The 16,444-nt window shown below is 37.0% G+C and overlaps 1 protein-coding gene across 1 annotated transcript; it reads right to left on the reverse strand.

The window, feature by feature from the left end:
• Positions 1–6,070: 6,070 nt before the first annotated feature.
• LOC116295714 (replication factor C subunit 2) lies at positions 6,071–16,404 on the reverse strand. Its single transcript, XM_031703621.2, has 11 exons — positions 15,060–16,404; positions 14,835–14,904; positions 14,262–14,303; positions 13,461–13,567; positions 13,186–13,287; positions 12,684–12,784; positions 12,098–12,192; positions 11,740–11,802; positions 11,106–11,171; positions 9,988–10,182; positions 6,071–8,191 (listed from the first exon to the last, which is right to left on the reverse strand). Exons 1-11 carry the CDS (start codon positions 15,218–15,220, stop codon positions 8,093–8,095), a joined length of 1,101 nt encoding a protein of 366 aa, XP_031559481.1. The 5' UTR covers positions 15,221–16,404; the 3' UTR covers positions 6,071–8,092.
• Between the last annotated feature and the right edge of the window lie 40 nt (positions 16,405–16,444).

Genomic DNA, 16,444 nt, shown 5'->3' on the forward strand with positions numbered 1-16,444 from the left:
ATCGAGTACCCCACCTGCGAGACGACACAATAGGTTTCTAAGCGTTAACTCGGATCTATACAGTTTTTATTTCAACTAGCTATAGGAGATTCGTGATTTAATTGCAATGGTGAAAACCAATGACATTTCAAAAATCACCAGAGATATCAAAATGGATATGTTTAACTTTCAAATCACAACATAAAAATATAAATCACCGCATGAGAATCACTATACGAGAATATGGAATCACTACAATAGAATATGGAATCACTATACGAGAATATGGAATCACTATACGAGAATATGGAATCACTATATGAATCACTATACGAGAATATGGAATCACTATACGAGAATATGGAATCACTATACGAGAATATGGAATCACTATAATAGAATATGGAATCACTATACGAGAATATGGAATCACTATACGAGAATATGGAATCACTATACGAGAATATGGAATCACTATACGAGAATATGGAATCACTATATGAATCACTATACGAGAATATGGAATCACTATATGAATCACTATACGAGAATATGGAATCACTATACGAGAATATGGAATCACTATACGAGAATATGGAATCACTATACGAGAATATGGAATCACTATACGAGAATATGGAATCACTATACGAGAATATGGAATCACTATACGAGAAGATGGAACACTATACGAGAATTTGGAATCACTATACGAGGATATGGAATCACTATACGAGAATATGGAATCACTATACGAGAATATGGAACACTATACGAGAATACTGAATCGCTATAAGAGATAATGGAATCACTATATGAATCACTTAACGCAAATGAGAACTCGCAGCAGTGCGAAATAAAATCACCAACTACTAAAGAGTAAAGTAAAAAAAGAAGTAAAACCTTTCCGTGAGTATGAGAAGCGTTCGGGAAAGTACGACAGGGTAAAATATAAGCTGGTTTAATCCATGAACTAGAAACAAGAGTGAGAACAGTATAAAGAAATAACGAAGTGAGAACCATGGAAGAAAAAGTAGAGACATTTACTGTTGAAGAAGAAGAACTTTATTTGTACCCATTATTACATTATTTTCTAGTTTGATACATTCTTATATGTTAGACAGATTGAGAGGTACCAACTTCCAAAAATAACTAGAAAGCTAAAAATGCTTGGAAGTCGGTTTACATATTCTTAATTAAAAATCATTACGTTTAGGGTCGGGATTTCTGCTATTTGATAATGAGCATAATAACACACCGTATAAATACATAGGCAAAAAATCAATGATTGAAAAAGTGACAAAAAAAGACATAAAAACTATACAAATACACACGCAGCACACAAGAACATCATCAGTCTTTACAGCATATTTAAGTTAATTTGTAAAAGTATAAAAACTGTTGCTCTAAACGTGTTGAATGGTAAGAAATCTGCCCGTCATGTGACCCCTTACTATTTTTTGTTCTGACGTAGAAGAATGGCGATGTAGTTAAAGTGATGTTGCATTGCAAGATAACTGCCCGTCATATAGTTACCCCTTATTCTTTGTTATGACGTAGAATAATCGCGAAAGTGCAAGATGCAACAAGATGCAAGATCAGAGACGGCGGAGCAGTTTTTTGATTGGGGGGGGGGGGGGGGGGGCTCAATAGTGATATTGTATATGGCAAGGTGGGGGGGGGGGGGGGGGGGGGGGGCTGAATTTAGTGAAAGTGTTTTAAAATTTCACAAAAAGTGGGGGGCTAAGGCCCCCCCGGTTCCGCCGTCCCTGAAGATGCAGCATGCAACAAAGCTTTCGACGGATCCTCCGGTATCCCTCCGTACCAATCCTAGATTCCAGACAAACACACAAACAAACAAACACAAATTGAACTCGATAGTTAGTCATAGTTGGTTTGTATCAGTTTATCATTCATTTGTACAAGCAGAAAATATAAGATAAAGTTTTTTTAAAGATTTAAAAAATATAAAGTTTTGATCCTTTCGTATCGTTTTTTTTTTCAAAGAAGAAAAAGAAAACTTCCAGCATGAATTACGTCCCCCCCCCCCCCCCCCCCCCCCCCCCCCCCCCCCTTTGCATAGACTTGCACCATTCCCCCTTTCCATAAGTCCGTTTACGTGATGTGAATAAATGAAAAAGACGTCCATTCAATTCACTTGTGGAGACTAGTCATCAGCCAAGAGGGTAATCAACGATTCTTCCTGTCGTCATGGAGAACTTCCCCACTATATTTCTTCGGCTCTACATAATTAGTTTGTCGTTTGATGATCTTAATCTTCTGACGTTTCTAAATCAACAAATATTAAACGTACCAAGAAAGTGGGAAACCTTTTAAAAAAAGATTAAAAATGAAAACTGTTTCTTGGTGTTTTGATTTGTTAACTTTAATGGCAAAAAAAAAAAAAAAAAAAAAGGATAAGGCTTAAGATAGCATTTACAAATTGATGATTTCCGTTTTTATATCTTAATCGACCAGCTCGAGTAACTAGACCTATGATGTGTCAAACATTCTGTCGAAAATTTACTTCTTAAGAGTCTAAAAACCTTGGTTTTTCTAGACATGAGTTTTCTAAGCACCTTTGCCATCCTGCTTGATCGACAATAGGAGAAATTCTCGCCTTAATTACCTTTATTTCAAATCACGATCTTATGATTTCGCTATTCTGTAAATCCATGGATTGTGCTTTTTTAGCTTTTATTGTTGTCCAAGAAAGTCTACATTATAGGTTAATTCAAATCTTGCAGCTGCCATACAGACACATGGAGTTAGTCAACACTTTTCCCGTCTTTCAAAGGCCCGCTCAGTATAATTTGCATACAGTCTATACAATAAGTGATTTCCCCAAGCAAATATCGAGAAACATGAACAACCGCTGCTCTTCTACTTATCGTACAATATTTTGCATCTTACAAACAAACAAACAGAAATAAAATAAATAAATAAAACTACATTCTATTCAAGCTAAGGTTTTAATGAATCTTTATAAATCCAAAAACGATGATATAGCAAGTGTGTAGTTATAATTATCAATATTTATATTCAGTTGCCTGAAGGGACCTGTTGGGGCTGCTTTTATGTAACGCTTTATTAAGGTTAGAGCCTCTAAATTTCAGACTTAATGCAAAATTATTTTTCTATGGTAATGGTTTTAAGACTCAGATCAACGCACAGCTGCTTTGTTTCGAAAAAGCCCCTGCTATAAACTGGGCTATTTTAAAACGAAGGCCGGGCTATAATCTGACGCGTGATCGCTCGAAACTCCATGAAGGTTTACCTTTAAGATGCAACGTACGACACTCAATGAAAATGAGGCGAAAATAAATTCAAAAAGAGGAAGGACTGATTTTTATTGCCTAAACAAATTCCGCTGAGAGATTTTATCATCTCGATTAATATTCTTTTTTGACGATACTGTCGCTTTTTATTCCTATTTTTTTTCAAGGAAAATCCCCCTAGAACGCGTTTCGCTTGCAGCTGTTTTCAATCGCAATATGTATCTTAAATCTACTTTTTGTAGTGTGATTTTACCTATTATTATGAAATTTTTGAATGCTATAAAATATAGATTATGGACGAATACTTTTTCTGTTTACATTAGAGTACAGTCTTTGTTTTTCTTGTTTTTCTGTGTTTTTCTCGAGGTAGATTTATTTTCTTTAGTCTTTATTTCCTTTGCAACATCTTTGAGCTTTTTTTTCTTTTTCTCTTCGTGGTTTGTATTTGGAGTATGCCTTTCTAGGGGTTGATCATTTGCATGTTTATTCATCTCGAATCGGTTTTTCTTCTTCTTCTTCTTCACGGCTTCGTCTTTCTTTACTGGTTTGTCTGGATAAGCGAATAGTTCACGTTTATCATGACTTCCCCTGCGGCCTCCATGGCCACCGCGATGGGGCTCGTTTCCTGGGACTGACAAAGTTTTCCCGAACTTATAAGCCATTAAAGGCGACTGCCAAGGACTTGTTCGAAGTGAGATGTTAGGACTTGAAAGAGGATTCAAGCGAGTACAGCTAGCTGCTACATTTGTGATCGGATTCATCTTATTATTAATTTTTCTTCAAGTATACCATGAGAGTAGAAAGTTAGAACGGAAATCCAATGAACTGTCAAATAGTTATGAATTTCAATAAAAATGATATTTGTTCAGGGACTAGTGTACTTGCATTTTTGCTGCAGGCGATGAACTTCTGATGATTTCCAAAAATAGCTAGCGATCTCAAGTATCCTTTAAAAGAGCAGTTGATTTGGAGAGTAAAATCCCTCTTGATAAAACTGCCCACTCTAGAAAAGATTTCGTTTCTGTTTCAAACGGCAACCAAGTCGCATCCTCTGAACAGTGATATTATCAATGTCTGTCCAGTGCCTCTTGAAAGTGATTGACGCACGAAAAAATCCGCTGTACTGAAGTCTTTAAAGCTGTCACAGTATTGACATTATCATCAAGCAAAAATAAGTCACGAAGCGAACATGGACGAATATACTACTCAAGAATAACCGAATCAACTGACAGTGACTACAATATCCATCCTTCGCACACAACGATCACTTTGAAATTAATATATCTTTACAGTATTTTATCACCTACACTCGGGTCCAATCCTTATGCGACGAGTAAAAATCATTAATGAACAGTGACGATAAGACTTTTTCAACCAATCATTATCAATGCACCACGAAAGAGTTGCCAAATGATTACCGACGCAGGGGTCGATTTTTTATCTTATCAGAGAAGCAAAAAGACGCGAAGAGGAGAGTCCAAGATTATAGACAAGTCGGAAATGTCAACAAGAAAAAAAAAAATGAATAAAAAAATAGCGAAAACTGAAGTGCAAGATTTGCTGTAATTTAATCGCATGGAAAGAGCACGGAAGATCTTCTTTTGTGAAGTCAATACTCATGAAATGGTTTAGTTATGAATAAGAATTATGAAAGAAAATTTAGATTGAATTACAGTTTATCATTACGGTAGAAACATCTGCTGGGGAAGTGACGTACGAACTTGAGAATTACTTTTTTATTCAAGTTTGCGACAATTCAATAACATGGTTTGGGTACGATTTGAAAAATGTTTTTTTGATTGATGACTGAATTCTATTGTTGCCCTGACAAATATTATTGAAGCAAAAAAAAAATTTTGAATGGATTGAGTTTCAATTTTAGGGTATCTTTTTAAATTATTTAGGCCAAATTTTATAGATCGAGTGTTTTTTATTATTAAATAAATAACCACATATCTGTAGTTTTTTTATTAATAGAATGCTATTATCAACATTATTATCATCATCATCATCATCACCATTATTATTATAATTATACTAGTTATTATTATACTTCTCGCTATCATCATCATTATCATCGTCGTCGTCATTATCATCATCATAACCATTATTATTTTTATTATAATCATACCAGTTATTATTATCGTTATCATCATCATCATTATCGTCGTCGTCATTATCATCATCACCATTATTGTTATTATTATTATTATCATACCAGTTATTATTATCGTTATCATCATTATAATCATACCAGTTATTATTATCATTATCATCATCATTATCGTCGTCTTCATTATCATCATCATCATTATTATAATCGTTATCATCGTCATCATCATCATTTTATTATCATCATCATCATCATCAAAACATTAAGGTAAAATTCATTCACCCAAAGAAAACTAAATAAAATAACCTGAATTTAATAATAGCATCGAACTTGCTCTTGTATAACAGACTCTAAACAGACAAAACTCGATAACATCTGGCGATGGACTATACCGTATTAGATTCACAAAGAAAAGCAAACAATAGGACAAGAATAGGCAAGGTTTTTCCCCAGAAACAACCAAGAAATATCTAGACTGACGTAAAACAGCGGTTTCGAGCGGAAAGGAGCCACAAGTGAGTTCAATATTGACAGCAATTTCGCCATAAATGAACATCTTTTAACATTCAAATTTTATCGAGCCCTGAAATAACCTCTCGCAAAGTTGCTGGCAATCAAACGCAATTTGTTGCATGCAATGTTGCTGAAGCAGAAAACAACATTGCTAGCAAAAGCCTCACAATAACTCAATACAACAATAGGCTGTTTAACACATTGGTTTAGCGTGTATTGAAATATTATCTAGAGGGTATACTATATTTGTTGGCTAAAAAAGAAAGGCTCTAAAGCGAGCAGCAGGCAAGCGAAATATCTTCTGTTCTATAATATATACATGTATCAGCTTGAGTGATATTTTTACTAGATCATAGTTAATTAGCTATGACTAGATAATATCGCAACAAAGGTCAATAGAATGGGCCTATATTTCACTTGACTTGCTTCATCAAGTTGTTTCATGAATAATGGCTTCAAATTAACACAAACACTTGACTAGTGACGCTCAAGAAACTCAGACATAAAGGAATCAGCAGATGCAACAATACTGGGCAATACACAGGCAGCCCCAACAAGGTTCCTGTGTATGGTTTATAAGGGAATGTATGGGAGTTATGATAAAGTTACGAAAATAAAATGTTTCACCATTATTTAGGTAGAGAAGAGCGGATTTTGAAAAAAAAAACAACACTGAACAGCCTCAAATCGCGCTGAAACTTCGCCAGAAGACTGAACAAAGTAAAAGCAACGACTGAAACAAGTTTGGAAGCAAATTGTTGAGTGAAACATTTTATTTTCGTAACTTTATCATAACTCCCATACATTCCCTTATAAACCATACACAGGAACCTTGTTTGGGCTGCCTGTGGGCAATATTAACCTTACAGAGCTTGCGCGGAAAACTGGTAACGAGTAGGGCGCGCGCTGAATTATGGGGCTGTTGACGACATTTGTCTTTTTAGTTTCATGCAAGACTACATGAAATGGCACTATTCCGTAATGAAGTTTAAGGTTGGGTTTGGGTTTAAGGACGTTATAATCAATAAACGATAATTAATAATCCAATAATGTCATTTTTATGTAGTCTTACATGAAGTACTAACAGATGTTCACGATATACATTTATGAGCAGTGTTTTGAAGTAAGCCGTATTTACAACAAAAATCAAGTGTCCATGCATGCCGAACATTACATTATATAAGACCATTTTATAAAACCATTATTGCGGGCCATAATTATATCGAATAGTCTCCGGCTTTAACAGTTCCCTCCGCCATCTTAAAAGGTAGCCGTGCCTTTGCTCCGAAGAGACGAACGGTGAGCTTGCAATGATAGAGACCTTTTTTTAACACCTTGGACAATTATTCACATGTATTATTCACCGTTCGTCTCGCTTCGATGCAAAGGCATGGCTACCTTTCAAAATGGCGCAGGGAACTGTGAAGGGGACTATTTATATCGAATCTAAAAAGAAGCTCTTTACAGTTTATTTGTTTAATCTCCTTTTTAAATATACAGTTGGTAGATTTGCTGCCTTACAATGTAGGGGATGAGGTCAAAACCATTGTCACTGTCACCCTCATCATGGGACCCGATTTAGTAGGGGTGGGGTGGGGGGAGGGGTGGGGTTACCCGATACTCATTCACATCCAGAAGTATACTGAAATCGTCTCAAACCTGAGAAAACTTTTAGTAGATTATTACCTGTTTCAAGATATGCTATACAACGTAGGGGTCTCCGAGAGGGAAGACGGTAGAATAGTCCCCTTCACAGTTCCCTGTGTCATCTTGAAAAGTAGTCATGCCTTTGCATCGAAGCGAGACGAACGGTGAGCTTGCAATGATAGAGACCTTTTTTAACACCTTGGACAATTGTTCACATGTCTCTATCATTGCAAGCTCACCGTTCGTCTCGCCTAACAAAAGAACGGCTACCTTTCAAGATGGCGCAGGGAACTGTGAAGGGGACTATTGGCTTTGTAACCCATACACGAAATCTGCCCCCACCCCACTTCCCCTCCCTATCCATGTTGCATTAAAAAATGTCCTCTCCTGCTTTCCATTCTGTTTATTGTAAAAGTGCCATGCAACTGAGATTTTTTCGTTTGACCCAGTATCGAGCATTTCAAGCCTATGACCGAGTAAGCAACAGTATATTTTACCTCATCCCCGAGTGCCCTCTGGAGTGTTATGTCTTTTATGTCTTTGTCTGTTATCCGTAGAAGTGTTAAGCGTCTACCTTTTTACACAGTCGAGCAAGCAGTCCTGACATCTGCAACAGCGAGTCCACACCTTCGACAATACGCATGTGCGTGTATCCAATTTCCTGAAAGTTCAAAGCACTAGGATTTAAGACTTTTCCCACGAACCAGAGGCAATGCATGCGCATTGTTTCGCGTGTATCCAGTATTTAAATGTTCAAGGAACTAGGATTCTAAACATTTTCCAAAATCCAGAGGTTCTTTTTGAGGGGTGGGGGTGGGGGGTTGGAATCGTTGGTAGGTAAAAGTGCTAAAGTATGCGCATATGTCCAAGTATCCAATTTCCTGGAAGTTCAAAGTACTAGGACTCTTTTCCATAATAAAGATGTGATGGATGGTAGGCAAAAAATGGCAATGTATGCGCATGTTTCTGGACAATTTTCCGGGTAATTCAAAGTCCAAGGATTTCAAAATTTTTTGGATTGTAATATATATGTGTTCGTTACCTATACCATTAGCAAAAAAAAAAAAAATACACGAAAATATGCATGGAAAAAAAATACACGAAAAATTATTAACATGAAAAAATACATGAAAATACTCGTCTATTTACGAATATTTTGAATTAAACATTTCCGTCGTACGAAATTGCTCTTAATCGATACTCTGAAACATTCTCTAGTCAGGAGACGGCTAATGTATTGTTGGATTGGGATTTAACCGCGTGTTAGGTTTTGCGGACAAGAACCCTTGAAAACTGAGTTAAATCAAGGCCTAGCCAACACTCGTCATTATTATGTTTTTAAAGGTCAATGATGGAGGAGATACAATAGGTTGCTATCAATAGACGTCACTTCCGGTAATAGCTCTTTTTTGATGGCTTGTAGAATCCTGGAGGTTGTTTTGATCTCTTGTTTTCTGGTTTGATGTCGGGAAAATAGTCAAATACAATAGTTTGAGGACTTATTTTGATATGTTTTGACTTAGCATCCGCTAGTTGCCCCCCCAGTCAACAGCTTGTTTGCACCCCAGTCAACTCCAAAACGTCACGTGATTGATAGTAAGCAACCAGACTTTCTTCTCCATATTTCTAGGGCGGTGCATGTTACGTCATAACCACCATGTTAGTAACAAAAACAAAGCATTCCTCATTAGCTTCTCTTGTTAGATCAACAAAAAAACTATAGCGGCTGTTTCATTGTTGTTTATATATCACAGGATTTTGAATCATATGGTTGCACTCCAAGAATATTGCTCCTTTTTTCAACCTTTCTCCGTAATAAACCTGATTGCACATCGTACGAATAGATATGAAGCATGTAATACAAGCCGAAACAGCTGTCCACGGTTTCTAGTTGAGCTGGCTCATTTTTTAACCGACTTGAAGTTGTGAAAGGCCCATTGGCCCTCGTAAGGCTCGTAATTTACCTATTACGCATGTTCTTAAACAAAACACCGTTTTTTCCCATAATTTCCAGTCATTTGTTCCTATCTCCAGATAACTCGAACCTTTCTGTATGCCCCTTGAACGTTATTATTGAATAGACCTAATCGGCTAACGTGTTGCTATGTACGTTACCACCCAATTCAAACCTTCTGGGAATTGAAGCGTTTGTCTCTACGAATTCAACTGTGAAACCAAAATATAACGAACAAAATATAACAAACAATAAAACTTAGTCCCATGTGGTTTGAATTGGGTGGAAACGTTTATAGCAACACGTTAGCCGATTAGGTCTGTTATCGGGATTTTACTGCAAGTGTGAATGGACGACTTAAATAAGTCGTTTTTGTAACCTAGAAAGTTGTCAAAGATGTGAATGTTTTTTCATTTAGCAAATTTTCCTTGGAAAAAAGTCCGAGCTCCAGGTGGGATTTCAACAGGCGACCTTCTGTTTTGAATGTTAAATTGTCTTCATACCTTTATAAACTCCAGTTTTACGTACTCAGCCAACTGCATGGTCTTGCAGACACGGAAGATGTTGGCTATGATATCTTGGGGTGAGTAGCCCATGTTCCAGAGATGAGACAACGTCTTGTAGGCCTCGTCTATGTCGCCATTCGAACAAGACTTTAACATTTCTTTGATGAGGAGAGGGTGAGGCTCATCACAGACCTGGGAACAATTTAAGATCCTTTTACATTCAAACAAGGGAAGGGTGGTCTAGATACTAAGATATGTAACGTCATCATAAGTGTATAGAAACATATAATCCCTTTGTAAAATATATCTTTATTTAAGTGTCTAGTGGTTCTATTACTCTCTTCAGCTTGGGTGTAATGCTTTTCAATTTCAGACCACGTGTCATTCTCTTAAGTTTTTTTGTTTGAGTTGTGTCTCTATTCATGTGTCTTCTCGTGTGCAACCGTTAAACAAAGAAATGATACTCCAGGTAATGACATGTAGTTTGAAATGGGAAAGTGTTACTCCCAAGCTACACTTTTTCACACACACACACTACCACTACATTCATGTTCTATGCACACAGCGTTTAACTCACATGTTGATTTTTACGGAGGGAGGAAACCGGAGAACCCAGAGAAAAACAACACATCAAAGAAACTCAATTCAAATGTGACGACCGCAGGGCTCGAATCAGCGACCTGACCTACTGGACTCATAGCGGTGAAAGACGTCGCGTTAGCAGCATACGCCACCCATAATACCAATAATTCTCGAAGAATAGGCCATTTCATGGATCCAGTTACTCAACCTCAGCCTTGTCAGTGTGTAATTATTCTTTAGAATTAGACTACAGTCTGCAGTAATGAAAGGAATTTACACATCAACGAACAATTGAAACACTTAAAAATTTCACAGGTTGTAGGCAATTCCTAAAGAATATATTACACGTTGACGAGGCTGAGGTTGAGCTGCGGGATCTGTGAAATGGTCTATTAAGGAAAACAAACAACTTATATTTGATGAAAGGCTAGCATTCTCACCACTACTCAACCCGTGCTTCCAGTTTACTTCAAAATAACAAATACTGGAAGCAAAGAATCAAGGGTTCATTGTAAATACAATATCAAACCAACCTTGAATACATTATCACTGTTTATTACACCAAAACCATAGAATGTTGACTGTAGATTGTTGATAGCCTGAAACACAAGGAAAAAAAGACAATCCAAAATGGTTCCGTTCCACATGAACTTCCATTCTGAGATTGAGCAAAAGACATGGTTGAGTCACTCACATTAGCTGTGCATTGTGAGACTGTTTAGGGGACGAAATAGATGCCGTCTCAGAAATGTCCCCCAAAGCACTCACATAATGCACTGCAATATCAACTCAATGCAATCTTTTCCTCAAACTAGGAATGGCTAATAGATTTGGTTTCCCTGCCCTTGTGGCGAAGTTTATAAAATAAAATTTGCTGCCCCAAGTCCTTTTGTCTCAAGCACTAAGTTTTTATCCATGCAAACGATGGAGTTTTGTGCGAGTAAAGATACACAGAGAGCAGCAAACTTTGTGAAAGTCTAGTCTACATTTCATAGTCTTCCTCTCAGCTGTCTTTAACCACTAAGCGAGTGACACTAACAACAGCTAGGATGGAGACTACATTTCATAGGATTTTCAAAATTCCAGTCTTTCCTTTTTAATGTTTCATTATGTATTTTAGCTATGGTACAGTATATATGACAGAAGGTACAATACATGTATATCTACCTGTCTCATGTCACCCTGAGCTGTGAATATGATTGCCTCTAGTCCATCATCTGTTTTAGGAACCTGCATCAAATCATACAATCAAATATTACAGTATTAAGTGTTGCCTATCAGCAGACCCCTTATTAAGTGGACACCCTTCATTGGTTGCCCCCCCCCCCCCCCCCCCCCAGAAATTTCCTTCCCATACTTACTGCAAAACAAACATCTATTCTATACTCTAATCGCATATGACTCAATTCAGGAATTGAACCTGGGTCACCATGGAGGAAGGCTAGTGTTCCCACCACTATGCCACCCAGAATAAAAGCAAAATTTAGTAATAAGATGGTCATTAGCAATATAAAACAATTATTACCTCTTCTTTGTCACATATTTCTAGTAATCTGGTTAGCACCTGACTGTCTGTTAGCTTGGTATAACGTAATATAGCACACCTAGATTGAATGGCCTCTAGAATAGAAACCATGAGAAAAGTTAGGAATTTGTTATGACAAATGCAACACACTATTGGGCTTATGCACATTCTTAAAGCACAGGAGAGAAACACGAATGATGTACAGTAACTCTACTCACACGTGAATAGTGTGTTGGTGAGAGATTAGTACCCACCACCACACATTGAAAATATGCCTAGACTGCAATGTATGATGGGAAGAAACGATGGAATACTACTAAATAAATGACACCTTTCCTGCATTTTGATTGATATTTTTAATGGGGTGTAGGATAAAGGTCAATAGTAGTGTATTCTCCCACATTCATACCTAGTCATCAAAGTTTCATTTTTTCTACTCTCAATGGAAAATGGGAAGACTAGAAATGCCTAAAAAAGCTTTTGGCTCTTACTTCCTTCCCTGATACACTGCAAACTCACTAAATCCTTCCCATCAACAACAGCGCAAGTAAAAGAAGTGACTGGGTAGAAGCTTACATTGGCTTACCTATGATTTTTTCTGAGGTATTACAAGCCAGGGCAAATCTTGTAGTCTTGGAGTAAATCTCCATTGTTCTTCTAAGTGCTTGTTGAGCTCCATCAGTCATACTTAAAAACAACAACAAACAAGATATATGGTATTCCAGATGACAGTTTACAATTGATGATATTTTACTTTATAACAAAAACAAATAAGCAGTTTATTAATTTACTGTGTTGAGGGCTCTAACTTGTAATTTTTGGGTAATATAGCATAAAACAAATGAACAGTCATACATGTACACTTACTCTACTTATCTTTAAAAGACAAAAAAGCTAGCTACTATAAGTGACGGCTTCAAGTCAAGGTTGGACTGTCTTGATGTGTTCATACTGACAGTACATTTATTGTATTTTATCAAGTCTAACTTTGGTTTGGAGTCATTGTTTTGCAAGTCACTCAAGCGAATTTGGGAAAAGTGTATTGTATCTGGGAAAAAAGGATTTCTTAGCTCTGAAACTGGGCTCACCTGTCTGCTTCATCAAGGATAATGATCTTGTGTCTTCCTTTAGGTAGAGTAACTTTTTGTTGTGCAAACATTTTGATCTTGTTTCTTACTACATCAATACCCCTGAACATAAATTACAATACTTGAAAACTGCACACGGCACAAATATTTCTTTAGGTATTTCTACCGAAAGACATGATAAACGGGTTCTGGAACGCTTTTATCTTGCACCATGCTGCAAAAGCTATACTTAGACCTTTACAAAAATTTATAAATCTATCTGTATTAACTCTTACCTGTCATTAGAGGCATTAAGTTCCAGTACAGCATCTTTAAATGAAGTGCCAAGCAAAGCTCTTGCTAAACATAATATACTTGTTGTTTTGCCCGAGCCAGGCGGACCCTGACAATATTGATAGCATTAATAATTATTATGATACCAGGGTTTTCATTAAGGCTCTGGGAACAAAGAATCCACTGGTAATTGAGCAAAATTTCTCAACTTAAACTAGCCATAATCTTCTCCTATTAATTCAAAACTCAATGGAAACCCTGCCAGGACTTTCTGCCTACATAGTTTATGGTCTTCTACTATTATTTCAAAACATGATAAAAACTCTGTGATATCTTAAGATAAATTGATTTTTTAAATTATAAAATTTTCTGGTTGCCACATGTGCCTGAAGGCTTGTGTGTACTGGAAAATGCAAGTGACTCATGGAATATTTCATGGTATGCCACTCAAAAGCAGTGTGCAGTGTATAAATTATATGTATATTATAAAAAAACACTAATCTATTTGCATCAGTAAGTGTGAAAGGAGATATTGAGGTTAGCTCTATCGTGTATATCTCCTAGGATCGAATTAGAATTTTGTAGTTGGTTTTCACGGAAGGAGGAAAGCTGGAGAACCTGGAGAACCCTAAAAGCACAGGAGAGAACCAACTCAACTCACATACAACACCGAGCTCGTCGGGACTCGAACCCAGGTCGCATTGATGAGAGGCGAGTGCTCTCACTGCTACGCCACCCATGCTTCCCAAAAATAATAGAAAGTGTAGAAATTCAGTGTGATAAGATTGAAAAAAGATACTTACAGCAATGATAATGTTAGGTACATTTCCTTGCTGGGCAAAAACCTAATAAATAAATGAATACAGACTGTTATAATAATTGATATTAATAACACATGCCACTGGCTGTGTACCATGTTTATATCAGGGATTGCACAAGATCTTGGTGTAAGCAATCAATAAAATCATCATCATTCATAATTATCCACTATGCCTGCGTGGCACTTAGGGCTGACACCAAGGACTTCAATCAATAAAATCAATGATCAATTAAAATTGATATCAATCAATATCAATTGATAAAGATTGAAAAATTGATATGTAATTGAACATTCAATAATCGATTGACATTGATATTTGAAGCTAAGTTAGCAATCAATGGTTACCAATCTATGTCACCACATGTTAGCTAGCTTATATTTAACCCAAGAAAATCTGCTGATGCCATAATAATATTTAAATATAATCTGCTCAGAGCTCCCATATTAAGGGAAAAGGCAATAAGGCAGATATACAAAGACTGTTACAACAAATAAATTGGAAATACATATACTTTTAATTAGTACATTTGTACCATTATGATAAAGGTTACAGTACCTGCAATCTGCTGACAGTTTCTTCATTCCCAACGATTTCATTCATTTTGGTGGGGCGATACCTCTCTACCCTAGTGAAACAAATGGAATGATGCTATTAAAGAACAAGCTAGTTGGTTTTGCTATTGAAGTTGAATAAAATTAATGGAAATACTTTTGACAAAAATACGATCAAGACTGAAAACATTGCTTCAGCAAGTATTTTTCAACATCTTTAAGAGCTTACCAAGGTAATTCAAAACCTTTTGAAGGCTTCTTTCGAATAGGTCCGGCGGTATTATCCTTAGCCTTATCAGAATCCACCTCCATATCAGAAGATTTGGAAGATATTTTACTCTTCTTTTCGGGAATCATTGTCTCTGTTTCCATGTCTTCTACATCCGCCATCTTGAATTCGATATCACGTGTCAAGTTTCCCGCCAAATTCTTTGTAGAGCCCAGTTTCCTTTGACCTTACATGTCACAGGAAACCCATATTTTAATTTGTTTTTAATTTGCTTTTCTTTTTTAAGTTTTGGTTTGAAAATGTCTTCTAGTTTAGCTGTCGATAAAATGTTTACTTCATTTTAATAATAACTTCTTTTCTTTGAGTTTCCGCCATCTTTCTTTAACATTAGTCCCTGCGTCACTGTTGTCAGTGCGAGACACCATGAAAACGGGAAACTGGGATGTATATTATATTTTTAAATGCTACTCTGAGACTCGTACCCAGTCTAACCCTTTTTAAAGGCGCTTTTCTCTTTCTTCCTTCCCATCGCGAACTCACTCTTTCCCATCAACCACAGCGTGAGATCAATAAGAGAAGAGAAGCGACTGGGTACGAGTCTGCCGCCGACCAAATCTGGTGAGCTGTCGGTCAATGTATAACTAATTCTCTACAGAAATATGTGCGCAATAATGTATATACCTTCGTTCTAGTTACAATTTGACTCCTATATAGTTTTGGAGATATAATATACTAGGCCTAGGATTCAGGATTGACAGTATATTAGTACACTACGCCTATAGGAGGCCTGCTAGGACGCAGGAATAAACCTCCATGATGTAGAGTTTTCAATAGAAGCCGGCAACCGGCGAATCTCGCCGGATATTTTACGTGAACTCGCCGCCTATTTTCATTAAAATGCCCAAAATTTAGGAAAAACGCGGAAAGATTCGCTCGCTTCCGCCTATTTGTAACGCTTTGCCGCTTACTCAAGCTGGTATTGAAAATCCTGTATATGACGGCCGCAGCCATGACAGGACGCAGTAACTTTCTCATGTACTGACCAGATTAGACCAGCCATGTCATGTCATGGCTGCCATCACGTGATAGTCAAAAGCCTCTATTTACTAAACCAGGTCCCGTGTCAGTCGCGGCACGTTTTGGTATTTCAGTGTATTCCTCGATGGAAGAGCTTTTACGCTCATGTCTACAAGCTTTTCTTTGCTGTGCGAAAAAATTGGACAACAAACCCGCCATTTGTTTAAGTTTTGTTTAGTAAAACCACCTCGCTAGGTGTGTTAAATTTAACGAAGTGTCTAAATGACCGGCAGCCGGTCACAGAACTCAAATGACTAAATGGCCGGCAGTCGAATTGTTTCTAAAAACGATTCGACTGCCGGCCATTT

Source organism: Actinia tenebrosa, unplaced genomic scaffold, assembly GCF_029948245.1.
Source record: "Actinia tenebrosa isolate PJP-AT-01 unplaced genomic scaffold, QUT_ActTen_1.0 PGA_scaffold1__47_contigs__length_23844297, whole genome shotgun sequence".
Classification (NCBI taxonomy): Eukaryota; Metazoa; Cnidaria; class Anthozoa; order Actiniaria; family Actiniidae; genus Actinia; species Actinia tenebrosa.

Bases quoted from the DNA above. Each gene is read 5' to 3' on its own strand.
- LOC116295714 (XM_031703621.2), bottom strand. From the start codon at position 15,220: ATGGCGGATGTAGAAGACATGGAAACAGAGACAATGATTCCCGAAAAG. The intron at 14,304-14,834 runs GTACTGTAACCT...TTTATTTATTAG, and splicing joins AAACTGTCAGCAGATTGCAG to GTTTTTGCCCAGCAAGGAAA. The intron at 11,803-12,097 runs GTAATAATTGTT...GATTTGATGCAG, and splicing joins AAATATGTGACAAAGAAGAG to GTTCCTAAAACAGATGATGG.